Source organism: Haliaeetus albicilla, chromosome 6 (assembly GCF_947461875.1).
Source record: "Haliaeetus albicilla chromosome 6, bHalAlb1.1, whole genome shotgun sequence".
NCBI lineage: Eukaryota > Metazoa > Chordata > Aves > Accipitriformes > Accipitridae > Haliaeetus > Haliaeetus albicilla.
Genome location: NC_091488.1, coordinates 8,283,271 through 8,309,823, shown reverse-complemented (window position 1 = coordinate 8,309,823; position 26,553 = coordinate 8,283,271). Strand labels below are relative to the sequence as shown.

Below are 26,553 nucleotides of genomic sequence, written 5' to 3'. Positions count from 1 at the left end.
AGAGGACAAAGATAAGGAACATTTTATGAGTGTGGGATTTTGATTTGTGGGAATAATTTTATGACAGAGCCATAAAGCTCCTTTAAGATACTGCCTATCTTGGATTTTGTAAGCTGACAATTTGTATTGGATGTCTAAGTGGGCTTTTGCTGTAAAACACTTTCTGAAAAGAGAGGAATAGGTACTTGTCATCTTTTTCTCATATAAATATTGCATTAGGCCACTGTGTTTGTAAAGTTAAATTTGAAATGCAGCTAATAAGAACAGTGTGAAAAGCCTCATGTGGAACATGACTTTCTCCCACTTGTCGTTATTTCTGTGTAATACCCCCCATTCACATTACTCTACAGGGGGATAACAGGTTTCCAGAAATCTTTGTTTTCTATTCCAGAAAAGCGCTGCCCCACCCTGTCCATGCCGACCAATGGGGGCTTCAAGTGTTTAGATGGTGCCTACTTTGGCTCAAGGTGTGAGTACTACTGTTCACCAGGATACCAGCTGAAAGGCGACCGTATAGTAACGTGCATGGACAACAAAGTTTGGAGTGGCCGGCCAGCATCCTGCGTTGGTAAGTAGGATGGTTAGTCTGCATCCTGGAAAGGTCTATATCTTGTGGTACCTGCTGGTGCCCGAGTCCTCCAAATGGATTAAAAAATGCTCTTTTATCCAGTTTTGGGGGGGGGGGAAGCTACTGTCCCTTTCGAGGAAGCAGAGGACAGTTTTCCAAGGGATACAAAGTGCTCTCTGTCACTTGGTATACTTTCAGTCCCAAGTGAACGTCTTCCTTACACACACACACAATCAGGTCCAGGCATTATCACTTTAATAAAGATGAGGCTGGTGTAAATAGTCAGTGCTTTACAATGCTTATAACAGTCTTTGCTGATCTCCTGGGTGACTTGTTGGTGACTATGCTGCTCTTCTAGCATGTTCTCTGTGCTGGAGTCTGTCCTGCTCTCTGCAACTTAATGATAAAACAGGTTTGAAACCAAACCCTTTGTCTGACCTCCCCTGTTGCTGTTCTTTCTTGGGGTCATGATTTCCAAATATATCCCAGAATATGAATGGACTGTAGTTACCAGCATGGTTGCAGTGAGCTAAACTAAATTTCAGCCTAGTTCACATTAGTTATGCCAGCAATTTTCATTACATAGTCAGCAGTCTCATGGGAACCTCAGCTGGAATAATTGGTTTTATATACATAAATCAAAAGAGAGATAAACAAATACTGAGATAGAACTTTCCTTCATACTAATGAGATTTCAGCAGATAGTGAAGTCTCAGCTGCTGCTCTTGTTTCTGGGAAGTCTCTGATAAAAGGTTCAGCAGCCACCCACAAAGGGTATTTTTTGGCCATCTGAATTGGCTACCAGTAATTTAATTTAAGCTTGTGGGTGGTAGAGTATTTGTGCTCAGTGTTTTCTGTGTATGATAACTCAGTTTTCCTCAAAATGCCTGTGGATCAGTTAGGTTGGCAAATGGCTTTGGAGTCTCTCCACTGTGGCCTGACATTCATAGGATTTTGTTCAGCTTTCCTGTTACTTGGTGTTGTGCAAATGTAGAAATGAGCCTGCTGCTTGGGTCTAGACTGTTTGTGGTGTCTTTTGTTTTTATTGACAAAAACAAGCCTTGTCTTTCTCAGTGGTGTGGGCAGAGGAAGAAAAACAAACCCTTTTAAGTTTGGGAATGATAAAATATTGTCCTCTGTATTTCCTGGCAATTTCAGAACCTCATCTGTTTGCAGCAATGGAGTGCTTATTACAGAGGATGCTGTCTTGCAGAGTAGAGTAAGCAAGAATGTCTTAAGAAAAAAAGAGGCTAAGTTAGCACCAACACTTCTTTTTTATTCCAAAAATGCAGGATATTTGCTGCATAGGGTATGATTGCAAGTCCCGAGTAATCCAGTAAAAATAATACTATTATTTAAGTTCTGGCAATACCACATAGCATGGAGAAGACCCCTTCAAACCTTGTGTGCACACAGTTCCTATATGTAGATAGTGAGTTGTGCAGTTAGAAAACTGTTTAATAAGGTTATGTTTTGACCTCTTGATAGGTAGGATAGAGATATTTTTTTTGTGAGCAGACATGACACTAACAATATAATGCAGTTTGCAGCTGACAATATATCCCTTACTGTAATTCAGTAGTTACAGAAAAGTCATTGGTGAACTGCAGCCTACAAAAGCTTACCAGTGGCCAGGAGAGAACTGGCTCAACAGCTCACTTTCAGCTGAGTAGTAAAATTAAGGTGGGGGGAGCAATGAAATACAAAGGCAAAGAGGCTGGTTTATTTCTTACTTTAGCATGTAAGTAGTTAGTTGCACTGTGCACAGTAGGTATGTTATTTATGATCATAGGCATGGGCTGGTAAAGTTCGTGTCATTGCAAATAGGTAGGGAAGTGGCCCAGGGACACCACAGCTATTGGCATCAAGTATGGCAAAATTACTGCAGACCTGAATTTATAATCCTCTTGAAAACAAGGGGCTTTCCTCTATCCTTTTGTACTGCAGTTGCGCTCCTCAGCATTTTTGCACAAAACTATGTGGGGTTCACAGTGCAATAGTGAAGATCCATGTAGGAAAGGCATAAGGCTAACATTATTGCTGAAACAGATATTCATTAAAAGGGGGGAAAAAAGTGTGTTGGTTTTTCTTCAGTTAAAGAAAATTAGGTATGTTTTAGCAGTCAGTTACAGAAGCCCTTACAGACAGTGAGTATTCTGTCCTAACACAGCAGACTGTCTGTCCCCTGTTCCCCTCCTGTAAGAGGAAGGATAGCTTTCATGTTGCTGAAATAACTTTTGATGAAAAAAAAACCAACATACAGCTGCTTTTGGTTATCAGTTAGCTAAAAATGCCAATACTGACTTGGATAATATTTCCACTATATCCTTAATGCACTGTAACATAGATTGAAATAGGTATTTTCCTCTAGAAGATAGAAAAATGTCACCACCTTTTCTTTTATAAAGGTTTCATTTTCCTGCTGATTGTATAACAGATGTTGCGGTAAATGGCTATCACTGTGCTAAGTCATCCTTTTGTCACATCAATACAGTCTTACCCTAAGTAGTTAACTAACAGCTTCCAACTATGGATGTCTGAAACGAGCTTTGCACTCTGAGTCATTAATTATACAAGCCCTGATAATGGATGTTTTGAAATACAGAGCAATGCCTTGTGGAGGGGGTTGGGGAGAGCAGGACAATGTTTTTCATTCCCCCTTTTATGATTTCCAGTCTCTTCATCTCTTCATGCTTTTGACACAGACTAATGTTTTGAATTAACTTCCAGCCATTGTTTAATGTCATCAACAATCAGTAATAGTATGTTTATATAGCAGCAGACCGTTTACCTATCCCATGTGGACTCCTGAATAAGCAAGCAGTGGGCAGTCAGTACCATCCCTCTGTTTCTTTCCTCTTTTCATCCCAAATTCACGAGCAAATAAACGTAAACCGTTAACAAACTATGAGAAAGTCAGTTAACAAGCTCTTTAAATTTTGTTGAAATTGTTTATATGGCCAGTCCCAGAAGTATGTTTAAAAAAAAAAAATAATAAACCTAAAACTTATTTGCAAACTTCGCATTTTTCTCCACAAAGTTCAAAAGGCTGCTTTAAAATTCGGTATTCCACTGCTGACCTCCTGATGCCATGTCTGCAATGCCACTTCCCTGCATGGAGCCAGAGTACCAGTTGCCGCTGCCGAGGAGAGCGACAACTTACAAGAACGTGGCTGAACAGTGCCAAATTTTTTATGAAAACTCCCTTTCCCTGCCTGTGATTTAAACCTTGCAGGCGAGATTCACCCATTTAATACATAGCCCTGCTAAACAGCTTAAGTCTGCTTGGCTTTTCGTCATTTTTTTTCAGCAGTGACGCTGTAGTAAAAAGCGTAAGACTAGCCATAGGGGCTCACACACCTTGCAGCGTGTCCTGGCTCCAACTCTGCCCAGGAACCACTTATTAAGCAAGAGAGTCTGACAATCCGGCACTTACAGGACGATTTTTCCCTCTGATAAAACCTCCCCAGCAGTCAGCAATCTTGTGGGTTCCTCTGTTGGGGTTTGTTTTGGAACCAGTTTAGTTTTCTGACCTGCAGGTGGGCACCTTGCTCACATCATACGTTTTACTGAAGGTTTTTTGGGGGGTTGTGTTTCAGTTTTGTCACTTGTGCATTTGCCTGCACGTTCTCTGGTCACCTTGTCTGCATTTAAATGGATTGGGGTTTTTTAAGACCTGTCTTCCTTCTGGACAAGCTGTGGCCAAGGTGCTTAATATGCTATATATTGGCTGCAACTTTGTAGAAAGGGCATGAGGAAAAAGACCTGAGCTCTGTTTGGTTTAACACATCCCAGTGGCCACTGCAGTTAAAGAGCCTCTTTGGTAGACAGCTGCTTTCTCTCGGTCTGTTGCGAAGCAGAGGTTTTCTGGTGGGATTCATTTAGTGCCTGTTGAATGCTAAGAGGCAGCTGAAATGACCAAAGAAAATATCCTTTCCAGGAATTTTTAAGTCCAGCTAAAAAAGGCTGCCTGGCCCCTGGGTGCTCAGTGAGTTGGTTCCCACAGTAACCATATTGTTTGTCTTTATGATGTGGAAATCCAAGCTGGTTCATACCAGCCAGTCTTCTCTGCACTAAGTAGCATAATGAGCTTTCTGATTAATTAAGTGCTTAAAACACTGGGTCTTTAAATGCCATTCTGTCTTTAAATAAATGTCATGCTGGAATAAATGTATACTGTCCATAGCACAGTGGTGAGCTGTCGCCACAGTAAACTAACCAGAGCCAGAAGCAGCCTTGGTGAGACTGGGTTATTTCCTACCCTAATTCAGCTGCGCTGGGAGGTTATTGAGGGCAATGTAGTTTTGTAGAGGAGGGCAGAGCTCTCGCTGGCTGTGGTGTGAGCAGGTTTCCACATATAATGGGAAGGTACTCCAAAAAAAAAAGGAGTGAATAAGGAACACAAGGAAGGGAGACAAAGTGCTTCCTACAGCCAGAGTGGACGCTTGAAAATCCTGCTTGCCTGTGTACTGCAGCAGATGAGAGAAGGAGGAGTCAACTCAAAAAAGTGAAAAAGTTAAAGAAGCCATAAAGAAGTAACTGCCTTATGTACCTTTAGTGAAGGGTGTTCTTGTAAAGCACAGGAAGCTTCAAAAGCTGTTTATAGGATTCTGCTGTTCATTTGTGATTGCTCCACTCCCTGCAGTGGGAACCCAGTCTTGCTAGCTTCACCTTCTAGTAAGATCTACAAAGAAATCAACTGTTATTCTCCCAATACTATAGGAAGATACATATATTTTTTCATAGTTTATTTGCAAAAACAACCCACAAAAATAAGCATTTGTGTAAGGCAGTTTGCAATATTCTTGACGTTTTCTGAATAACTTCGGTACCACACTTACTTGCCTGTGCCTCCCCTGCTCCCTTCCATGCAAAATTAAGACCGGATCTCTTCCTATGGAAGTGCCTCCCAAAGCTGCAGTGTTTGGGGTTGGAAGAAAACTCTTACAGAAGAAATAGAGATAAGCCAGTTTTCAAGAGTCCCAGGTCCTCGGAATACCATTAAAAGTTTGAAGGGGTTGTAGCAGTGCTGCACTTGCCCTAGTTATACTGGTAGAAAACATTGTGTGTTGCTTGTAGAACATGAAGGTCTATGAAATTATTTTGTATATTTGATGCTTTATAAAGATCTAAACCTTTTCTCATTGCTGTTTTTTTTTGAAAGAAATCCAGATTATACTTTTTGTATCTGCCCTGCAAATGAAAAGACAAGGCCTGCCACCCTTTAAATTTTAAGCAGCACTTAGGGATTGTTTTCTATTTGCAGGTAAAGAGCAATCCTGTCTCTGTGTTGATTTTTAAAGCTGGTATATGACTCTATGGCTTTAGACTTCATTTCGCGTATAACCTAAGTGGTGGTAAAAAAACTTGAGACTAAGCTATTAAAGATTTTAATTTTTTTTAAAATGAATGATTGTGATGGTGTTTGGGCTTGGTTCACCCATATATTTCTGCTATGCTGGCAGGACTGGCAACGGAAGCGGCTGGAGATGAGTAGCTGTGCCTTTGTCCTCCATCAGGGTCTTTTATCATTGCCACTGCTCCTTTACTCCTGAATAAGTCACAGTGTTCTGCTAGCTGTTAAACAGGCTTTCAAAACTTACCTGGTCTACTTTTGTTTTGTATTACCTGTAAGGCATTATTATAAGAATTACTTGAAAAAAATCAAATGGAGCAGCAATTCCCTGCAAAATGAAAATTGCCTTAGTCTTCCGTTGTTTCTCTTTTTGCCATTGCTGCAGGAAAAATAATCAAGAATTTAACAATAACATGCAAAGTTATCATAGAGAGAGATTTGTGTTCAGTGTGCTTTACAAATGTTCTTAATCACAATATCTACTGCACAGATGAACAAAGAGAGGCAGAGCAGATAAACAGAAGGGTCAAGCTCCTCAGGTACAATCTTGGGTATTCTTTCTTAGAGTTCAAAGCTAAATACAGTCAATTTGTAGACATTGCTTTTTAAATGGGGACTAGATAAATAAAGTTACAATAACTACTTTTTAATTAGTTTTTTACATTGGGGGGGAGGGGCGATCGTTGTCATCTCTTACTCACAAAAATGTGAGAAGTACAGGCTCTACCTGCCTTGGCTGGGCCAGCTCCAGTATTGAGGAGGCCAGCTGAAGGTGGTCCTGAATTATGCTAACAGGGCAAGAGCTGTGAAGAAAATGCATAGCTATTACACATGCACATGTGCCCATTTCTGTGATGTTTATTTCAACAGATACTGAACCTCCAAGAATCCAGTGCCCAAGCGTGAAGGAGAAAACTGCGGAGCCCAACAAGTTGACAGCCAGAGTGTTCTGGGACACCCCGGAGGGACGAGACACTGCCGACGGGATTCTGACAGAGTAGGTGCAAATCTGTAAACGTTTGCCTTTTCTCCTTTTTATTCCTGGGGTGCTTGGTTAGTAATTCACTTGATGAGGGTGGCCAGATACTCCTTCCCCTTAATTCATCCAAGATGCTTATTTACAGCTGTCACATGTAAAGAATTGAAAAATTAAAAATTGGCAACTTGAATCATTCAGGACCTGGCATGTAGAGGGGTAGCAGATTGCTGTGGTTATTTTAGAGCTGATGGAATAAATGACAATAGCATTTTGACTGCACCTGTGAAACTTTCCAGAGCTGCTCTGTGGGTCTCTTCTCACATACAACAAGTTTTCTTACAGCAAGTTACCTTTTATAGATAACAATGAAAAGATAATAGTGCATTGGAGGTAGTAGCAGAGACAATTTTGACTGTCTTAAAAAAAAAACAAGACAAATTGTGTCACAAAACAATATCTGCAATCATCTTTAGGCTTCTTCCTGAAGTAGTGCTGAGTACTGATGTCACAGCGTTCTGCAGTTACTTGTAAAGTAATGCCTCTCATTTGAAACTTAGGGAGTTTTAAACATAGGATTTAAACTTAACACTTTCTTCAAAATTTCCTTGACAATTTTTATGGTTTCACAGTCACACTTTCTGGAAGAGCAAGGTGCGCTTGTGATGGTACCACTGTCTCTGATTTTCCTATCTTTATTGTGCAGGAGTTATGGCAGTCTGTCTAGATTATTATAATGGAAAGAATATAGAAAAATCTGCTTTTTTCATTAAGCAAGTTACATCTTGGTATTAGTAGACTGGTTAAGCTTAAAAATCTCAAAGTTGTAAGCTTAAAGATGTTTACAGTCTTATGTGAATACAAAAAAGCTGTTGAAAGACACAGTGACATTGCCTTTTTATTGTTACATTTTAAATAATAACAGAAAAAAAGAATCAATTACACAATTAAAAACAGTACTGCTGTTAAGGTCTAATGTGATAATTCTATGGCAATTAACAGCATAAAAAAATTAAGCCTGATAAAATAAAAACTTTGAAAAGTGTCAGAGTAAAGAAATTCCAAAGTCTTTTTGATGAAATAATGTCTGGCAAGCAAAAAAATGGGGAATACCCATGTAGACTTTGTCATATGAGTAACTGTTCCCAGCTCTGAAGAGGCTATCTGTTGAATCTGTAGAAGCTTTTCCATAAATCTGTTTTTATAAAATCTTGCTAAACTGTGATGTTTTATAGAGTGTACAGTGCTTTCCTTAAATGCACTGGGTCCTGCAGTCCCGTGAGTATGTAAGCTTTCCCATTACATGAAACACTGCTCAACCTCACTTCTTCAGTACCGAGGATACGTTTAGTACATCTGAATTCTCCTGACACATTTGCAGGATAGGAACAAGTTCCAGGTGAAAACACTGCTGTGGGTCACTACACCCTTCTGCTGTGACAATAGATCTCGCTTTCTATTCCATTTTTCTTCATTAGTATAGTCACAGGAGCAGTGCAGAGCACTCAGATGGGGTATGTCCCCATTGTAAGAGGCTGGAAGTTTTCTTGCACTCCACCAGCTCTGGGTTATGCTCCAGCCCTGACAATACAAAATGAGGGAGGATCAAGCTTGATTTTTCTTTATGTAAGGAAAAGGAAGCTCAAGTTCCTTTGGGCATGACGTGATGCTTGGCTACACTATGGATTGCCTTATAGGAAGCAAGCAGGCCCTGCCTGGTCTGCCTCCCTTGTGTCAGCAGGGTGGGCCCCTTTTGTATGACTCCAGGGTGGGCTGTTGGTAGCAAGTTTAAATACTGTGGTCTCTGCTGCCCAGCTTCTTCCTTTGCTTACTCTCAGTCTTGAGTCACATAATGCAGCCAGACAGTCTTAGCATGCCACAGCCTTCAGTATTCAGGCTTTTACAGCATTGTCAGTAGGAAAATGCTCGTGAATTTACGAATGCCTGTCCCATTTTCTCTCTCTCTCTTTTTTTTTTTTTTTTTTAAGTGTTATTTTGAAAGGCCTGCCACCAGGGTCACATTTTCCAGAAGGCGACCACAAAATCCAATATACCGTGTATGACAGAGCTGAAAACAAAGGCACTTGCAAATTTCTTGTTAAAGTCAGAGGTAAGAGTGATGTTTTATCCTATATAAATACAGTCACTGATTTGCATCAGTAGGCAGTTTGAGAAATGTCCTCATTTCTATATTTGTCTGCATATGTATGTGTATATAAACTGTATGTTGATGCTGAAAGGGAGAACGCTGTCTTGCTTGAGACAAGGGGGCCAGGCCTGCAGCAGGGTGGACAGCCTGTACTCCACACATCAGGGAAGAGCTTTGTTGATCTGTCCTGCCTCCAGCTCCACACTCCTGCCCTCCTGCTGGCTTCTCCCTGATACTTATCTTGTGAGCTGCTGAAACAAGTATGCAAAGGAGCTTTTTCAGCTGTGACTCGCATCTGTCAAGCAGGGCTGCCCTTTCACAAGTCCAGATCTTGAAATCTGGATTTGAATATACAGAGGTGAAACCTGTAGTTTTCAGCTTCAGCTCTCTTTGTGCTCCATGACCTTTTGTCACCATGACACCACAATCACTTGCATACACCTATACATCTGTATCATTTCAGTTTACATACAGAATCATAGAATCATTTAGGTTAGAAAAGACCTTTAAGATCAACAAGTCCAACCGTTAACCTAGCAATGCCAAGTCCACCACTAAACCATGTCCTTAAGAGCCACATCTACACATTTTTTAAATACCTCCAGGGATGGTGACTCTACCACTTCCCTGGGAAGCCTGTTCCAATGTTTGACAACCCTTCTGGTGAAGAAATTTTTTCCTAATATCCAATGTAAACCTCCCCTGGCACAACTTGAGGCCATTTCCTCTTGTCATGTCGCTTGTTACTTGGAAGAAGAGACGGACCCCCACCTTTTTACAGCCTCCTTTCAGGTAGTTGTAGAGAGCGATCAGGTCTCCCCTCAGCCTCCTTTTCTCCAGGCTGAACAACCCCAGTTCCCTCAGCCGCTCCTCATAAGACTTGTGCTCCAGGCCCCTCACCAGCTTGGTTGCCCTTCTCTGGACACGCTCCAGCCCCTCCATGTCTTTCCTGTAGTGAGGGGCCCAAAACTGAACACAGCACTCGAGGTGCAGCCTCACCAGTGCCGAGTACGGGGGGACGATCACCTCCCTGCTCCTGCTGGCCATGCTATTTCTGATACAGGCCAGGATGCCATTGGCCGCCTTGGCCACCTGGGCACACTGCTGGCTCATATTCAGCCAGCACCCCTGGGTCTGTGTGTCTAAGTGGTGTAGCAGGTCACTAACCACTTCCCCTTGGATTATGGGGCTTCATTCTGCTCCTCGTCCCTGTCTTCTGGCTGAGGGGACTGGGTACCCAGAGAACAAGTGGTCTTGCTATTAAAGACTGAGGCAAAGGCTGCATTAAGTACCTCAGCCTTTGCCTCAGCCTTTGTCGCTATGTTTCCCCCTGCATCCAATAAAGGATGGAGATTCTCCTTAGCCCTCCTATTATTGCTGATGTATTTATAGAAACCTTTTGTCTTTTACAGCAGTAGCCAGATTAAGTTCTTTGAGAGCTTTCGCCCTTCTAATTTTCTCCCTGCATAACCTCACAACATCCTTGTTGTCCTCCTGGGTTGCCTGCCCCTTCTTCCAAAGGTTGAAAACTCTTTTTTTTTTTTTTTTTTTCTTCTGGGTTCCAGGCAAAGCTCTCTGTTCAGCCAGGCCAGTCTCCTTCTCTGACAGCTCGTATGAGTTAAGAGGGGTTTTTTTGGTTGGCTGGGGTTTTTAAGTCTAAACATAAGTCTAACATAAATCTAACAATACAGAAAGCAAACAGAAAAATGTCTTCCGTACTGGTATTCCACTGGCCATGCTATCCTGTAACAAACCGGGTGATTCATGTGTTGTCTTTTTTTTTTCTTTTTTTCTTTTTTTTTTTTTTTTTGCCTCTTGCTTAAAGTCAGGCGCTGTGTGAAATTAAATGCCCCAGATAATGGCTACATCAAGTGTTCAGGTGATGGAAATAACTATGGTGCTACATGTGAGTTCTCCTGCATTGGTGGCTACGAGCTGCAAGGAAGCCCAGCTAGAGTATGCCAGTACAATTTGGGGTGGTCGGGAGTGGAGCCAACCTGTGCACGTAAGTGAGTATTTCACCACTTTACCAGAAGGGCTGCCAGAGCAATGGTTCTTGTGGCAGTGAGAATTTGGGAAGGGGGTGTGAGGTGGAATACAGCTGCAAACTTTAATGCCCTAGAGGTAAGAAACCTAACATCTTCATCTCCTCTGCCAATTTGCACTTGCAGCTGAAGTCTTTGCCGGATGATGATGGTACCTCACAACTTATAGCATGTTTTAGCCCAAAGCTCTGTAAAAACTTCAGATTCTGGAGTCAATCCATCTTGCAAGCCAGAACAGCTTAAGATAAAATTGTTGGCTTCAGTGAGGCCAGTATTTCACCCCTATCTTCTTTATTATTATTCTCTCATTCCTGTGCTTCTGCTGTCTAACAGTTTGTGCTTTTAGAAATGGATCTGTTTTCAGTATGCTCTATAACTTTTGTTTTACATTTAATTTTAGCCATGAATATTAATGTGAATGTGAGGACCGCAGCTGCACTTCTGGATCAATTTTATGAGAAGCGGAGACTGCTAATTATTTCAACCCCTACTGCAGCCAACTTCTTCTACAGGATGCAGTTGGGTATGCTGCAGGTAAAAACAGTTTGGGGTGGGGGGCTGCAACTATTTTTTTTTAAATTTATTTTTAAAGAAAGACGCAAGAGGAAAAGCTCCACTGCTTGATATAAATCCACAAACTTCAGCTGTTACATTGCAGCCATTGGAGGATCTGGCTGAAGCAGTAGTGGTTCTGGATTAATCCTTTTTACCTGGGTTTCAGTTTAAATGTCTCCCCAGCCTCTAATTCAGCTCCCTTCTGGATTGTGCTGCCTCTGACTGACCAGTCGCTGAATCCCAAGCGGTTCTGGCCCTCTTCCATCCTCCCCAAATTAATTTAACTTGTGCTCAATAATCATTCCCTAACTCACAGCAGCAAGTGCTTCTATCTATCTTGTTTCTTTTCACACAACTGTAACAAAATTCAGTATGAATAATCATTGGGTTATGGGCATGACGATGTTTTTAACTGCTGGCTGAAGTTACAGTTGTATTAAAAAAAATATTTTTTTTCTTTTCCCCCACTAGATTAACTTGGCAAGAAAATTCAATATATTGATCAAAATGAAATAGTTTAAAATACTAAATTTAATGGCTATAGTACTTTTCCCACTGCTTGACAGTGGTCAAACAAGTTGGCATGAAAGAAAACTTTCTGCAGTTGACTTCCATTTCACATACCTTGCTTTGATTGCCAAATTAGATTAGTGGCACAATGCTTAATACCCTGGCATCTTTTCATGTCATTACAAAGCCAAGTTTATATTTCTCCTAGGTGGTCCCTGTGTGTTGTTTTTCTTAGCATAGTTAAGAATCCGTCATTTAACATCCCCTGGAGTCATGAGGCTGTAGTTCTTTGCAGTGAGAATTAGAGACTTTTCAAAGTATGCTCTTACTTCAGTTCAAACCATCTCACTAACATAAGAAGATCGGACTCTTTATGAACACTTGCTGCATGCTCAAATCAACCCCCTGTTCTCTCACTGATAACTAACACACCTCTTTCTTCTTTTAACCCTTCCAGCCAGCACAGTGTGGTTTAGACCTCCGACATGTTACTGTAGTTGAATTGGTTGGTGTCTTCCCAGCACAGATAGGAAGAATAGGCGTAAAGCTGCTGCCCCCATCACTTGCCCTGCAACTCAGGTAAAGTAAGCTCTCTCTACTGTTGTGTTTGCACCTTAGCATATATGATGTATTGCTTTTGATTCCCTGCATCTCACTCTCTAAATATACATATTCTACTCTAACATACATAGCAAGATGCTGGAAGGCAGACATTGATGAGTAAGTTTTAGGATTAATTTGCTCGCTCTCTGTGCAAATAGCTACTGTAAATTTGTGGGCATTTGGTATTTATGAAATTAAAAGCATAGACTTCAGCTTGTTTCACATTTAAATGGGTCACAAGTTTAAGTCTATGCCACTCTTTCAAGTGCTATGTCTTCCTTGACCTTTTGCTCAAAGTGAGTGAATTTCTGAATTCGTGTGAACTCCCCATGCATCTCTTTGATCATGTTATAGGTCTATATTTTTGGGTGCTGCCACTGAAAACACTTCAAGTATGTCTGTATTTGTGCTGGAGTTGGTCCGATGCAGTCATGACAGGCTGCAATCACTTTGCAAGGACTTTGCCAGTGCAGCCCCAAATGGCAGCAACAGCTCATCTCTGCAGTGCTGCTGGTGGCTGCGGCCAGGCTGGAAGGGGAAGCAGCGGTTGCTCTTTGAAGTCCCACATGTAGAAATGATACAGGCAGGATTTCAAAGGGGAAATTATCTCAGCCTCCCCAGCCTGACTACAACAGTTTTACTGAGGTGCCTAAACTGTTTTAACTTGGGTTGAGCGTGGCAGGGGGTTGGTTTTCACTTGAAAGGGAGACTTCAAGTGCCAGCATTTCCTAGGGCCAGGAGGCCTCATTGGCAGGGAGAGTAGTAGTTATTTAGGAAAAAAGTCCAGGAGCATTATTTAGGCAACATCTTCTGTGATATGCCTGAGGAAATGGAGCGAGTTTCAACTGGGGACAATAAAAAAATGCTGACAAGTTGGAGAGGTTTTTTTTGGATTGCAAAATATAAAAACATTTGTTCTCTATAAAAGGAAAAAGAGAGCACAAAGAGCTTTCTCTTTTATTCAAAAAAGTAAAAGTACTTTTACTAAAGTTGAAATGATTTTCTTGTGGCTCTGTAGAAAATAAGCAGCTCTGGTAACACCTTATTCCCTGCCCCTGCCACCCCCCCCCCCAACCTTAAATGGGGTTAGATTTCAGAAATTGGTATAGTATGACCTGCCATGCACTCAGTAAAAGTTAGTTTTCCATTTGGTTTTTTTTTTTTTCTCTGTTGTTACTGCAGTGTGTGAATTACAGCATTCTAGTTCTGGAAGGCACTTAAATCAAAATGAAACGCACCCTTAAACATCTTGAATAAAGATGCTGTCCAGAACTGGCATTCAGTAAACTAATGAGCACAGGTACTCTAGTTAAAACTTTGGAAACCTCAGAAGTTAGCATTTAGATTTGTAGAAGGTAAGTGTTTTTTCTTAGGTGAGATGAGGCACAAGAGGAAGGTAGTTTCCTATCATCATAGCTTAGCTTCAAACTTTATTTTAGTTTGAATTTAATAGCCAAGCTCCCTAACTGCAACAAGAAGCCACCTAGAGCACTCAAACTTGTTAGAAGGCTGAGGAAGGTCAATTTTGATGCTTTGCACCTTACCAACATTCCCCCCCCAAGACCCTCTTCTTCATGGCAGCTTTCCTGCCCCATGGCTGCCTGAATTTATTTTCCCCACACCAGTGGTGTTGATGGACTGCATGTCTAAGGATCTTCTAGTTCATTAACTCCTTCAAGCAAAAGATGAAAAGAGCACCAAGGATATACTTTTGTTACACCTGTCACACCTCCAGAGGAGCTCGAATGACCATTTTTACCACTTGGAAGGAAAGGATTCTGCCATGATTACCAGTGGCTTTTGTTCTCCTAAATTGGAGTTACCACCAGGTAGATGGTTATCATTAGGAAGCGATGAAAACTGATTCCAATAATTTTGTCCTGCTTTTTCTCATTGTAGTTTTATACCATGTGGCAGCCAAGAAAGGGAATAGTCTACTTGTAACTCTAGCTCCATTGTGGTGGTTTTCATTGGGCAATGATTATAGTACTTTTGTCTTACCTTTTTTTTTTTCTCTTGTGATAGCAATAGGGAATGACACGTCATAGTCAGAGGTCTGAGAAGAAAACAAAGCGGAGCCTGTATAGCCCCCTCTGACCATCCCTGCCTTCCTCTGCTTAGATCCAACAGGCTGGTTCTGCCATTTATTAGTTTGAAGTGCCCGGGCAGTAGATGACGGGCTTTAACAAAACACATTCCTTATTTTGCAGGCTGCTGCTGAGGATCCCCCATTACAATTTCAACATCGTGGTGATGGACAAGCACGGAATGGACAAGGAACGTTATCCTTTCCCAGCAACACCAGCTGAGCTCTTTGCACTTATTGACAATTTTCCCTTGAGAAAAGAAGAGATGAAACTGCAAGCAGAAATTGGCCAGTCATGTCCCTAATTCAGGATCGCAGGGCCTGCAGTTGTCAGTGAATTTTTTTTAATCCACATAATTCTCCCCTTGGTGCTACACAAAAGCATGGCTTTTTTAATCACTGATGTACAGATTTTTTGTGTCTATTTTTAAAGTCTGTCCGGCTGTGTAGCTACTTTGCATAGAAGTATGCATGATGCTTTTTTGTACTTTCAGCCATCTTTAGATAAATGTGTATGTAGGATTACTACCCAACGAAATTTCTTGTACAGAGAGTGAAGAACTGAGGCACGTTTCTGGGAGTTTATTTTGGATTTTTCATTCAGTGTAAAATTGGGGTTTCTTTCTTACTGTTTACAAGTCTTTTTATTAATAAAATATTGTTTTGCAAACAGATAGTTGTCTAAAATTCCTTGTGGAGATAAACTTTTATCGATTAATTCAAAAGTTGGATCAAAATACCTCTCTGCAAATGATTATAACAGAGATATTAGCCTCAGATTGAAAGTGTACAAGCAACTGAGCAGTGTCTTTCAGTTCCACTAATAACACGGTCGATCACAGACACAAACCATAAGCTGAACGCAATGCAAGTACCTGTTTTCAGCAGCAGTGAGGAAAAAACAGCTAATAGAGGTATGGAAGTCATTGCCAGAAGGAATATATAAAGGAACAGTGAGCAGTATAGAAGATGGGCAGTAATTACTAGAGGCCACATACTGCAATGCTTGATAGAAAAATACGCTCTTACCTGGTATGCTTCTGCTTCTGGCTTTTCATGTCCAACAGACTTGGAGTAGCAGATTTCTTTCCCTTCTTCATCCTGGAGTCAAACCAGGCTGTTGATTTGATGGCAGGGAAGCATCATCAAAGATTTGTCATTTCCAGATCTGTGAAAATATTTGTTTGCAAGTCATCACTCACAAATTAACAAAAACATAAAAAGTGTTAGGAGGCAATCTAAAAAGGACAGAGTTTTTTATTGTTTTACTATACCCCACAGTCTTGCCCATCCACTGCAAAGAATATACATTGTGCATGAAGAATGTAAGCATCAAAGGAGTGAAAATTGTGAGTTACAGCTTTGGATACCTGTTTACAGGATATGATGCATAATTTGACATGCCTGAAAAGCAGCACTCCCGTGTCTTGCTGTTCATTCTTGCTGCTCAAGAGCACAGCCCTGTTTTTTCAGCCAAATGCTTGTTTGTCTTTGACTGTAAGGTAGATTGTTTAATTTTACACTCTGGTGTCAGTAAAGGAACAGTTTAACAGCATGTTTAAAGCAATCCTTACCAGAGTTCAGTCTCTCACACCCTCTGAAATTAGAAAAAACTCTTTTAAAAAGGTTGTTCCTGCAAGTGAATTAATTAATGAGGGAATAAATGTGAAGCGAGCAAAGCTAACTGTGGACTAAAGCGCAACAGCACCAAGGAAGGGGTGGGTGGTGGTAGCTCCTGTCTTCTGGACAGGATGGTCTGCTTCCGAGAGTGTTAGGAGACTGTTACCGAACTCACCAGAGTAGGTACGAAAGCATGGCACAGCCCCGGTGATGAATCCCTGCAGTGCTGATGCCAAAGGCAAAGAAGATCTGGGTACACGTGGTGGTGGTGCCAGGTTTGCAAGGATGAGCAACAGGAGGGCGAGGAAGCCCTGACTGAGCTTTCTGAGTGTTGGCCCTAGAAGTAAGATGCAAGGACAGGATTGATGACAAAAATCACAGAAATAGCGTTTCTGTTCCAGACCTGACCAAACCAAACCCAAAGTAAGTCCTGGACCCGCTATAAAGGAACAAGGCGGATAAGAGCCAGCGTGCTGATGGACACGGCTGTACTCCAGGTTGCTTTTCCTCTGCTGCCTAACACCAGTGGTTAAGAAAACTAGATGTGGCCGGGCACACCAAATTGCTTCATGCCTTAAGTGTCACATGTGGAACAGAGAACCTGAGGACACATCCACGCTGCTGTGGCCACAGTTCTCTGGCTCAGGTTCTCTGGCATACATATGCTTATAGCGTGAATGCGCAGGTAGACAGGGTTTTTTCTCCTCACTTTCCTCATTGAAAAAGCACATCAACTGATTTCCAAAGATTTAAGATTTTTTAAAAAAAAATTAAAAATCTCTAATGGGTCTGATTTTTCTACTGTATTGCTGCAATTCCAATCTGCAGCTGCTCCATTTTGATTTAGGTACAGAATCAGTGCATCCAGTCATTTTTCATGACTGAGTGAACCAGAGCAGGGCTTTACAATTGCTACAATCAGGAAAGCGATTGCAATCACTCCGCTGTTACAGGAAATTGAATTAAGTGGAGGAGAGTGCATGAGTGATTGGATTACTAGTTATAGTTCTACACAGAACATCTATTAAAATCTTGTGATTAAGAAAAGCTGTTCTTGATTAGTAATAAAATGTTTCTGGCATCTTCTGTTGTACTTTTTTGTGGGGAAGAGTGAAAAACATCATGTGCCACCTCTGTTTTGGAGTCAAATCAGCCTGCACGTACGCTATGCAGGGATGTGGCAGATTGGCCTTCTGGGAAAGGAGTGTTTGAAAAAGGGACTTAGTATTTCTGGCTTCATCCCAGCATTTATATATTCAAATAAACTCCAAATATTCAAATATATTCCAATTATTCATCCTGTAGACTTCAGGTCCCAGAAAAATAACACTGCGTAAACAAGGTACAGCATCTACACTAGTGCACTTTTTTTTTTTTTTTTTTTAAATAAACGTTTAACAGAAAATTCAGCTCCCTCAAAATCATACAGGCTGGAGTCTTTGTTGTACTACCAACATGGCTGCTCTTGCCATAGCTCTAATCCTACCACTGCTGTCAAAACGCAAATCCTGTTTAAAACATGAATTTTAGTTGGGAGGATTAAAGGCTGTTTCCAAGAAGCAAGACCTGCCATGAATTTTGCCCTTTCCACTCCCACCTCCAAGCTATTCATTGCAGAAGATGTGACAGATCACAGTGTGTGGATACAGCCACAGGCTGGAGGTTCCTACATCAATCTGGAGATACTTTTCAATTTTGAATATGAACCAAAGACTTCAATCATTTTAGACCAGAAAAGAATTCATGTTTCTGTCATGCAACATCTTTTGCAAACAAAACTACTGGGATAATTGTGGGAAGCAGCAATTTCTCATCAGCACAAAACAATTTTGTAAATGGCCCGATTTTCCCCAAATCCTACCCAAGAATCCACCGAATTTGATGAGAATAACCCCTGCCACGAGAGAAGAGACAAAATTTGAAGTTGCACATCCCTATTCCTGAAGTTCAAACCATCCCCTCTGGGACAGAAAGCGTTACGCTTTAATGAAAACACCAATGACCCTTACAGCTCTGTGCTAAATGATTACAGCACGCAGCTTCGTTACAGCTCACTACTTACATAAGAGCATGAGTCAGACCGCCTAACATAATTAATGAAAACACAGAGGCTAAAAAGGAACCTGAAGTACATTTAAATACTCTTATGATCGCAACCCACTTTTTAAATTGAGGTGGTGAAATAATGGAGCTTAGGCTGTGCAATCTCAGCGCTAGATCACCTCCAGGCACTCACCTTACTCTGTTAGCGCTGTACATCCACAGAAAGGGAACAGGGAGCGATCGCTTCGCACCGTCGGGAGATGGCACGGCTCCTCTCGGCCGCGTAGCTGCTGCCCGTTTCTCTTTTCCCGTCTGTGGCTGGAGGATGTTTTTGTGGCAGCTCCATGAAGGGAAGAGTGGGAAAACACTAGGAGACGCTGGAAGGCAGAGAGCAGCAAGGCTGGCTGGGCTAGAGGAGCCAGTGAGGACTCTGGCAGTGGTGGACAGCCCATGCATTTCTCTGGCCTCTTCCACGCAGTGATCCGGCCGCTGCACGCTCTGTAAAATGCAAGGGAAACAGATGGCAAAGCCAGTGTCCGTGCAGCATGTGCTAGTGCGTACCTAGTTACCACCGTATCTCCCCACCCATGCACCCAGAAAGTAACCACGGCCTGAATTTCAGTAATTAGGTTGGCCCGTGCTTCCAATTCGCATGGAGAACTTCGCATCTATCACCTCAAAGAGAAGGGGAGGAGAGGCCGCAGTTCAGTTCTACAGAAGTTACAGAGGCGTCTTCCAGACCCCCAAGCAAATCCTTAGCTAAGGTCCCCAAGCAAAGGTACAAGGAGCAGAGGAATGGCAGGAGGGCTCTTCCCCCACCTGCAGCTGCCTTCCAGTCAACGGGTGTTTGACCTCCCACCCTCATAAAAGCCAGAACCAGCACGGGGACAAGCTAGACGGGACTGGCGTGAGGGCAAAGGAGCCAGCTGCTTGTGCCCAATTCACACCAAGACGCCAGTGAAGCCCGCTGAGGTGGTCTCCCCTTAACCAGGGTGCAGGAACCCACAACGCTGAGCTGGATTTTCAGACTAGTGCAAAGCGAGCAGAGGCCAGCACGGGCCCAGAGGCCAGGAGCGTTATTTGCTTTTCTGGTTCGTCTCGGTCAGGAAGGGACAACAAGACACAAAAACCTGGAGAACTGGAGAACCAAGAGAAGATGGAAGAGAGCTCTCAGCTCTGAGAGGTAAGTTGAAGTGAATGTGACTCAGCTGAAAGTATAAATTTAATGGAGTGATCAATTTTTTTTTTGGTTTTTCTTAAAAAAAAAGTTGAAAAAAATCAGGGCCAGTAATTACAGAAAAGCTGCATTTTGAACATACCTCGGTTTTCAAGTGGGCAGGACCTCGAACTAGGGAAGAGGCAGGAGATTTGGAGACGGTGGGGAGGACCTGCTGAACACGCAGGGTTAAGGCACACGTAAAATAATTCTTTAGCAAGGGGGAAGACAACACTGCATTTCCCTTATTCTTAGAATTACATGTTAAAAAGAAAACAGGTTTAATGCTTGTGAAATAAAAAAATAGCTTAAAACCACTTACAGTGGAGAAATTAAGACCAAAAAAGCAGAGAGACACCGTCAATGGAGTCCCACCTCTGAAGACGTGGTGGGCCTCTTGCACTGTTCATCAAATATAACTAATGTCTTTACCTCAATGAGATAATAGGGGATATTCCTGAAATACATGCTTAGAAGTTTGCTGTAATGCATTTTAGGAGACACAAGGACACAGCAACATGTTTCACTATTTTAATTTTAAAAGATAGAACAGTAATCTTGACAACAGCTGCAAATGTATTACCAGCCACCTTTGTCCACAAAACTGAACGTACAGTGCATAGTACAAAAACGTTCTGGGCAGGAAACATTTTGTTTTGTCTAAATTTGGGCAGAACTTAATATACCGCAATGCCATTTACTGCTACTACTGTTCAAGTCCAGCAGAATAATTAAACAAATAGCTAGCAACAGATTTTAAGCAGAACAAAGGCAGAACGAGGGATACGTGACATTCTCCAATTGCTGCAACAAATGACTACGCTTGGCTTTAGGCAAACCTCAAAAATTAGAACTATCCTCAAAAATATACACCAAGCTCTCAGGAGCAGTAGCACACAGCCATATAGATGTTATTGCCACAAAGCAGAATTGTTGAAATCACTGATCTAAATAAAGGCCCAAGATGCAGCAAGGGTGAGTTTCAAAACAACCTAGAAAACACCTAAAAAGCAAGTTGAGATTCACTTTCTGGTGTCAATATACACAGTATAATTAACACTGTCTTACTACCACTTATCAAACAACATTTGCAGTCACCAGGCTGGAAATTCATGGGACACAGTGGTAAGGTTCTACTAGCGTGCTTCTCAGCATCTCCTGCTGAGTTATGGTAAAAGACATCACTGCAAATAAGTCAGCATCCTATTTTGGAATTCATCACGTGTTCTGCCACTATTTCTCTAGGGTTCTCAAATGTTAACATTGTGTGTAAAAATAAATAAATAATAATTTAAAAAAAAAAAAAATATATAAAAAAAAAAAAGAGTTTACAAAGCGCGTGGACCAGCTCTCAGGAGATGGCTATCTCTGTCATTGTTGCAAAGTACTGAAGAACAATACTGTATGTTAGGGAAGTAATATTTCAGTTTTTACCTCGTATGGATGAACGTAAGTGGGGCTATCACTTAACTGCTGCATGCTGCCTCCTTCCAGATACTGGAGATTATCGTTCAGGTAGAACGTTCTGGTGAGGGTTGCAAGGGAGGGATGAAGAGAAGAGAGACCCTTGCAAAGATTCAGGTACAACCCTTCCTATACTGTGTGAATCCACAAACTAGACAGCTGTGGAAATAGGACTCTGAGCTCTTTTTTGAAGGTGTAGGAGATCCAAGCAGCCTCTCTCTTCATTGACTCTCCAGAGCAAACCACAAACCTTCCATGCCTGAAGCTAGGCAATGTGTGTACCCCTCAAGAAGCCAAAATTATGCCAGTCTAAATGCACCCCTCCTGGTACCTCTCCTTATCAATTAGCACTAGTGGATGCTCAATAGCTGCTCTGCTGTTACAATTTAGTTGATGTTTTGCAGAATACAACTTAGAATAATTGCACTTGGCAGGGCCTAACCAGGCAGGAAAACAAAAATAAAAAATTAATACATAAAAATGCTTCTTTCATGCTACCTTAGCATAATCTGCATTGGAAGAGGCACAGAAGAATAAGCTTCCAGCCTAATGCACCATGATCAAAGCATACTCACCATCCCAATGCCTTCTCTCTTAAGCCATCTGCTAAAGCATCCAGCTGGGAAAGAAAGATCGAAATGTAGTATCTAAAAGGCATTCAAGGAAGGCAATGGCACTTGGATTAGCACACGAAGATGGAAACAGTGTCCCTCGGAGCCTTTGCAGCTTTCCTCCCACCCTCACTCAAACGTAACACGATGGAGGTGGAAGAGATGAGGTCACCATTTCAAACCTGCGTTAGCCTGCTTTTGGCATCTAAGCATGCGAGAGCATCAACATTTAGAAGCCTGAAGTTCCAATGTAGCTGATAAACTGGGCAGAGAAACTTCCAGAGAACAGGTCTGGATACCAAAGTCTGATGTCAGGGTTTGGAGAGCTCTCAGCATCAGCTCTTTTTGATGGATACTGGCAATAACCACACTGTCTAAAGAGGTATTTACTGGCCCCACTTGACGTTTTACAGTGAAAGTTGCACTTTTGTTGTTCTTTAATGGGCCAAACCCTCAAAATCTAATCACAAGGGGGAAAAGATAGTGATGAAAGCCCTGTAGTTACCTTGCTAGAAAAATATGTATCAGAGTAAAAGGTATTGTGCACCACATTTTCAAAAAACACTGTAGAGGAGGTTTCTTCTCCACTGACACATCTTCAGTTATTTAAGTCTGTGTGGAAAAATACTTCAGAAACATCAGCTCTGCTGTGTCTATTTACTCAGGGAAGGATTTTATGAATCATTGCTAAAATTGTGGTTATTTTCTCCTAAAAATTAGCCTTGAATAAACCATTCATGCACCTTCAATACCATAAACATACATACAGAAGGAAGGCTTTTGCCTAATTCCTGGCTTTCCGTCTTTTTGTTCAGCCTGGTAACACACAGTATGTGATGACGCACAATTACAGGCAATTAATTCAAATATCTGGGAAACAAGAAATCACATCTGCAGTTAATCATCTTGTGCTTTTCCAAACCATAAATCATTTTTGTAAAGGAAGAGACCAAAGATATGAGATGTAATTAAATGTGACATTTTCCACAAATCAAACGCTTCCTACAAATGTGCAGTTAACACCATAGAACAGCAAAGCTTTCCAAATTGCTCTAGTGTTTATACGATGCTCATCATCTCTTTGAGGCTCATTTGAGGCACAGTGTGATACCTATTATATGCTACCATAATGCAGAATTGTCACTGCTAACCTAGGAGGTAATTTCACTGCACTACTCCAAATCCCATCAATGGCAAAAACCACCACGTTGGCTGAAATTACTTCCCAGTTGAAATTTTTTCCTTTCATATGCTGAACTGAAGTTGACACCTACTGTCTATTCATAGCCCGGTCTATAATTTCAGGTGCAGGCTCAGAGGGAAATTTTGGCCCTTTGGAAGGAAAAGGCAGAACTTAAAGCCCATGTATGAGCCGGGTCACACTTCCCAGACGAGTCCATTCATCACAAACTCTATCATAGGACCAAAATGGGCAGAAGCCGAAGTAGTAAAGCACAGACTTTTTCCCTTCAAAGCAAGACTTGATTTAACTAAAATGTTCATACTTAGAAGGTTAGAAAATACCATTCAAAAATTAGACAAACTCTTGTACTCCATGTATAAATAAAAGATTTAGTACAGTTCAAAATTTTTTAAGGTTTTCAATTTGGCAAGAGAAAAAGGTGTCTGCTTTGGGGTCCAACTTGGAGGAATTTTTGTGTTCTTTTTGTTTTTCCCATTTTCACCATCAAAATGAAACAAACCCAAACCATCCAACTGCCCAGTGTTCCTCTACAACTCTAGCTGGAATTTTACCCTAAAGAATCGTTTTCTTTAGATTTAACAAGCTTTATCTTTTTGAATCAACTTCCAGCAAGTGAAAAATCAAGCTTGTGCCTCCATGTCAAGATGATATAATTATTCCCAAAATAAATGCAAGTTTGCAGTACAAACAACCAAGCCAACTCGGACCAATTCTGTTAGAGAGGTAGTTTAGGTGCCAAAAGTTAGGTTTAGTTTAGGAAAAAAAAAAAGGTTGGTTTGGTTTAGGAAAATTCAGAAGAAACGTTGTTCACTCAGTTTACTGATCTTCCTTTGTCTTATACCCTGAGCAATCACATGCCATGCAATTATATTATTATTCAATCTGGCAAGCAGACACGTGCTGGCCTTGAAAAAAGATTATAATCCTATCTCATTATGGTAGGAGTAGCCCACAACAACTATTCAAAACAGCATGCTCTTCACATATGACCTGCGTAAGTCCCCAGAGGATGGGGGATCTAAGTAGGTGTAAAATCACTTTAGGAAACCAAATGGCAAAATTACCATTGAACAATTGTCACGGTTAATAAGATTAATGATTGAATTGGCCCAAACTCACTCTTATCATTAAATCCACTGTTAACTCACAGGGGGATGTTCAGGAGAAAAAAAGTCCTACTCTGGTTAATAATTAACATGCGTGGGCACGCCTGAATGGGATCCCAGCCCATTCAGAGAAAATTCCACAGTTGTGCAAATCATTCTGGCATGTGCTTTAATCACGTCACTCTACTCCAAAATCTGTTGCATCAAGGTCTTAGCTAACTACGTCCAAACCCAGTATGGGTCTCATCTCAGCGACCCATCAGATGGTGACAGGCATGTGAACATGTTCCTTCTGTTCAAGGGCACCAGAAGGTCTTGGCTAGAGCTGTCAACTGAATGAAAAACACAGTAATACCATGTAGTTCTGGAAACTGTTTGGGGATTTGTTACAATTTATTTTCATTAGAGGCTCTTTGATTACTTTGAACCAAGTCTGCCTTTCATACAGTGCATTAAAATAACCCAGAGAATGCCAGAACACCAGCACTGTACACCAGCTCACCTGCTCCTTATTTCTAGTGTGCAACACAGTGCATTGGCCTTCCTTGGTGGGCTGCTTGGTCCCAAGCCTGCCACCCTGCACGCTGCTCAGCCCAACCAGCAAACATGACAAAGAAATGTTGTTTGTTATCCTTCATAACATTACGGCTTCTTACCTTCCAAATACCAAAGCACAGACTGACTCTGAATCTGCTTGTACTGTATCACTGCTGTCTTCTAGGCCATCTTTGACCCAGAGGGAGACACGTAAACCAGGCATTACTTACTAAAAGACTAACTAGATGCTCACTCTGTGCCCCGCCAGAGGCAGAGGAGTTCATCAGCTGCATCCCAGTCACCAGAAGGGACAGGGAAAGCCAGTCCAATCTCTGTACAAGGTCCCGTCCTCACTGGCTTCAAGAGAAACACAATCCATACAAGAAACCTGGGTTAAAAACGTGGGCCTGAAAGTGCAGAATGCATTAAAATCTCACTCGGAGCCTTAACATCCAAGGCAAAAAGTACAATCCTTCCCCACTTTCAAACGGGCAAAGTGACAAGAGCCTGAACACCACTGAAGTCAAGAGTACCTGTGGTACCCCTTAAGTACTTAAAGTCTTTCAGAGTCTGCGTTTTCCCATGCTGGACCTCAGCATTAATATCCCCTCCACAGGGGCTCCCGGACTGTCAATCATCTTCTGCCAGAGGTGCTGCTCTTCCCCTTGAGAGTCCATCCAGTCAACCTCCTTGCCATTACTTACACCTGGCAATTGCAAAAACATGAAGCATTTTGGCATATTAGTAACCAGTTATTTAATATCCTTGCTTATTCGGTCCAACAGGGTATAAGAAAGATGACAAGCAATTTAGACCGCCACCTGTACAGGGAGTTATACTGAAAACAGGTAGCTCCTGGAGAGCACCAGTTTGTCATTACACTCCTTCGTGGCACCTGGGCAGAGGCACATAAACCTCCCCACTCTGCACCACAAACAACTTTCTTCTAACAGAGGAGGAAGAGACCCACACTTCTTCCAGATCACACCATCGTCAGCAGAAAGGCTGCTGCTGGACAAAAGTAGTCTCCTCCTTCTCACTGGGATGCTAAGAAATGCTTCCAAGGTATTCCCAGAATATTCTAGAATGCGCAGAAGTACAACAGGGCACCAAATTTTTGTGTCTCACTCATGAAGGAAAGAACTAAATCATCTACACATTACCTGTTGCCTTCTCTCCCTTTTCAATTTCCCCAAGTTCCCGTATACTTTCCATACATTCAGTAATGTTTCTGTCCCTCGTATACATGAATCACTTGGGGTGGGGAAGAAGGACAGCAGCGTTAAGAAATGCAATCACCAGTCAGGTGGGAACTTACCATTTCCAGTGCTCAAACGGACACCTCCCAGAAAAATATTACTGGAGAGCGACTCCTTGTCCCACACAGTCAGTTCTAGGCAGACATTACGTATATCCCTTGAACTCAAGCCACTGAAAGAAAAGGTATGATTCCACTGGGGGTTCACGCTCTTTTTTATTATGGGAGTTTTGTGTTTCGTAGCTTTGCTGTCATCTGGGAGAAGGTATCTGGGAGATATAAAAAAGGAAAATTGAATATGTAGATAGGATGTCATGTAATAGTCACAAAGAATTACAATCATGTAGAGATTCAAATGAGATCAGGACCCTATTCCCCACTGTTATTAAATTAAGCATACACCTGAAGCGTATGTTTAGCATTTGTGCTCCATTTGTTCTTATAGCTACAGTGCCAGTTATCAACAGCAAAAACTGAAATTAGGTCTCCTTGCCCCATGTCTTTCATCTTAACCACAAACTTTTTATTTCAGTGAGACTAAATATAGACAGGATCATAAAAATCCTGGCTAGAAGGGGCCTCTGGAGTCACCCAGTCCAGTCTCACTCTCAAAGCAGGACAGAAGGTCCTCCCAGAAAGAAACAGA

At 41.7% G+C, this 26,553-nt stretch overlaps 2 protein-coding genes and 1 long non-coding RNA gene across 11 annotated transcripts in view; 1 reads left to right on the top strand and 2 right to left on the bottom strand.

Annotated features, from left to right (window-relative positions):
* Positions 1 to 15,520, top strand: part of SRPX (sushi repeat containing protein X-linked) — a 49,339-nt gene extending 33,819 nt beyond the window's left edge. For both annotated transcript variants that reach the window (XM_069784934.1, XM_069784933.1), the window contains 7 exons: positions 392 to 568; positions 6,795 to 6,921; positions 8,889 to 9,010; positions 10,875 to 11,054; positions 11,495 to 11,628; positions 12,617 to 12,738; positions 14,973 to 15,520. In XM_069784934.1, the coding sequence (XP_069641035.1) occupies positions 392 to 568; positions 6,795 to 6,921; positions 8,889 to 9,010; positions 10,875 to 11,054; positions 11,495 to 11,628; positions 12,617 to 12,738; positions 14,973 to 15,153 (1,043 nt within the window). In that variant the 3' untranslated portion in view covers positions 15,154 to 15,520. The remainder of the gene's footprint in view (positions 1 to 391; positions 569 to 6,794; positions 6,922 to 8,888; positions 9,011 to 10,874; positions 11,055 to 11,494; positions 11,629 to 12,616; positions 12,739 to 14,972) is intronic.
* LOC138685632 (uncharacterized) overlaps positions 1 to 16,517 on the bottom strand; it is a 33,066-nt gene extending 16,549 nt beyond the window's left edge. For both annotated transcript variants that reach the window (XR_011324956.1, XR_011324955.1), the window contains exons 1-3: positions 16,219 to 16,517; positions 15,878 to 16,016; positions 5,121 to 5,252 (exon numbers count right to left, since the gene is read on the bottom strand). This is a non-coding gene — a long non-coding RNA (uncharacterized lncRNA). The remainder of the gene's footprint in view (positions 1 to 5,120; positions 5,253 to 15,877; positions 16,017 to 16,218) is intronic.
* Positions 16,518 to 20,244: 3,727 nt separating this feature from the next.
* The window catches only part of SYTL5 (synaptotagmin like 5), a 93,272-nt gene continuing 86,963 nt past the window's right edge, over positions 20,245 to 26,553 (bottom strand). For all 7 annotated transcript variants that reach the window (XM_069784929.1, XM_069784927.1, XM_069784930.1 and 4 more), the window contains 2 exons: positions 25,968 to 26,176; positions 20,245 to 25,355 (listed from right to left, as the gene is read on the bottom strand). In XM_069784929.1, the coding sequence (XP_069641030.1) occupies positions 25,213 to 25,355; positions 25,968 to 26,176 (352 nt within the window). In that variant the 3' untranslated portion in view covers positions 20,245 to 25,212. The remainder of the gene's footprint in view (positions 25,356 to 25,967; positions 26,177 to 26,553) is intronic.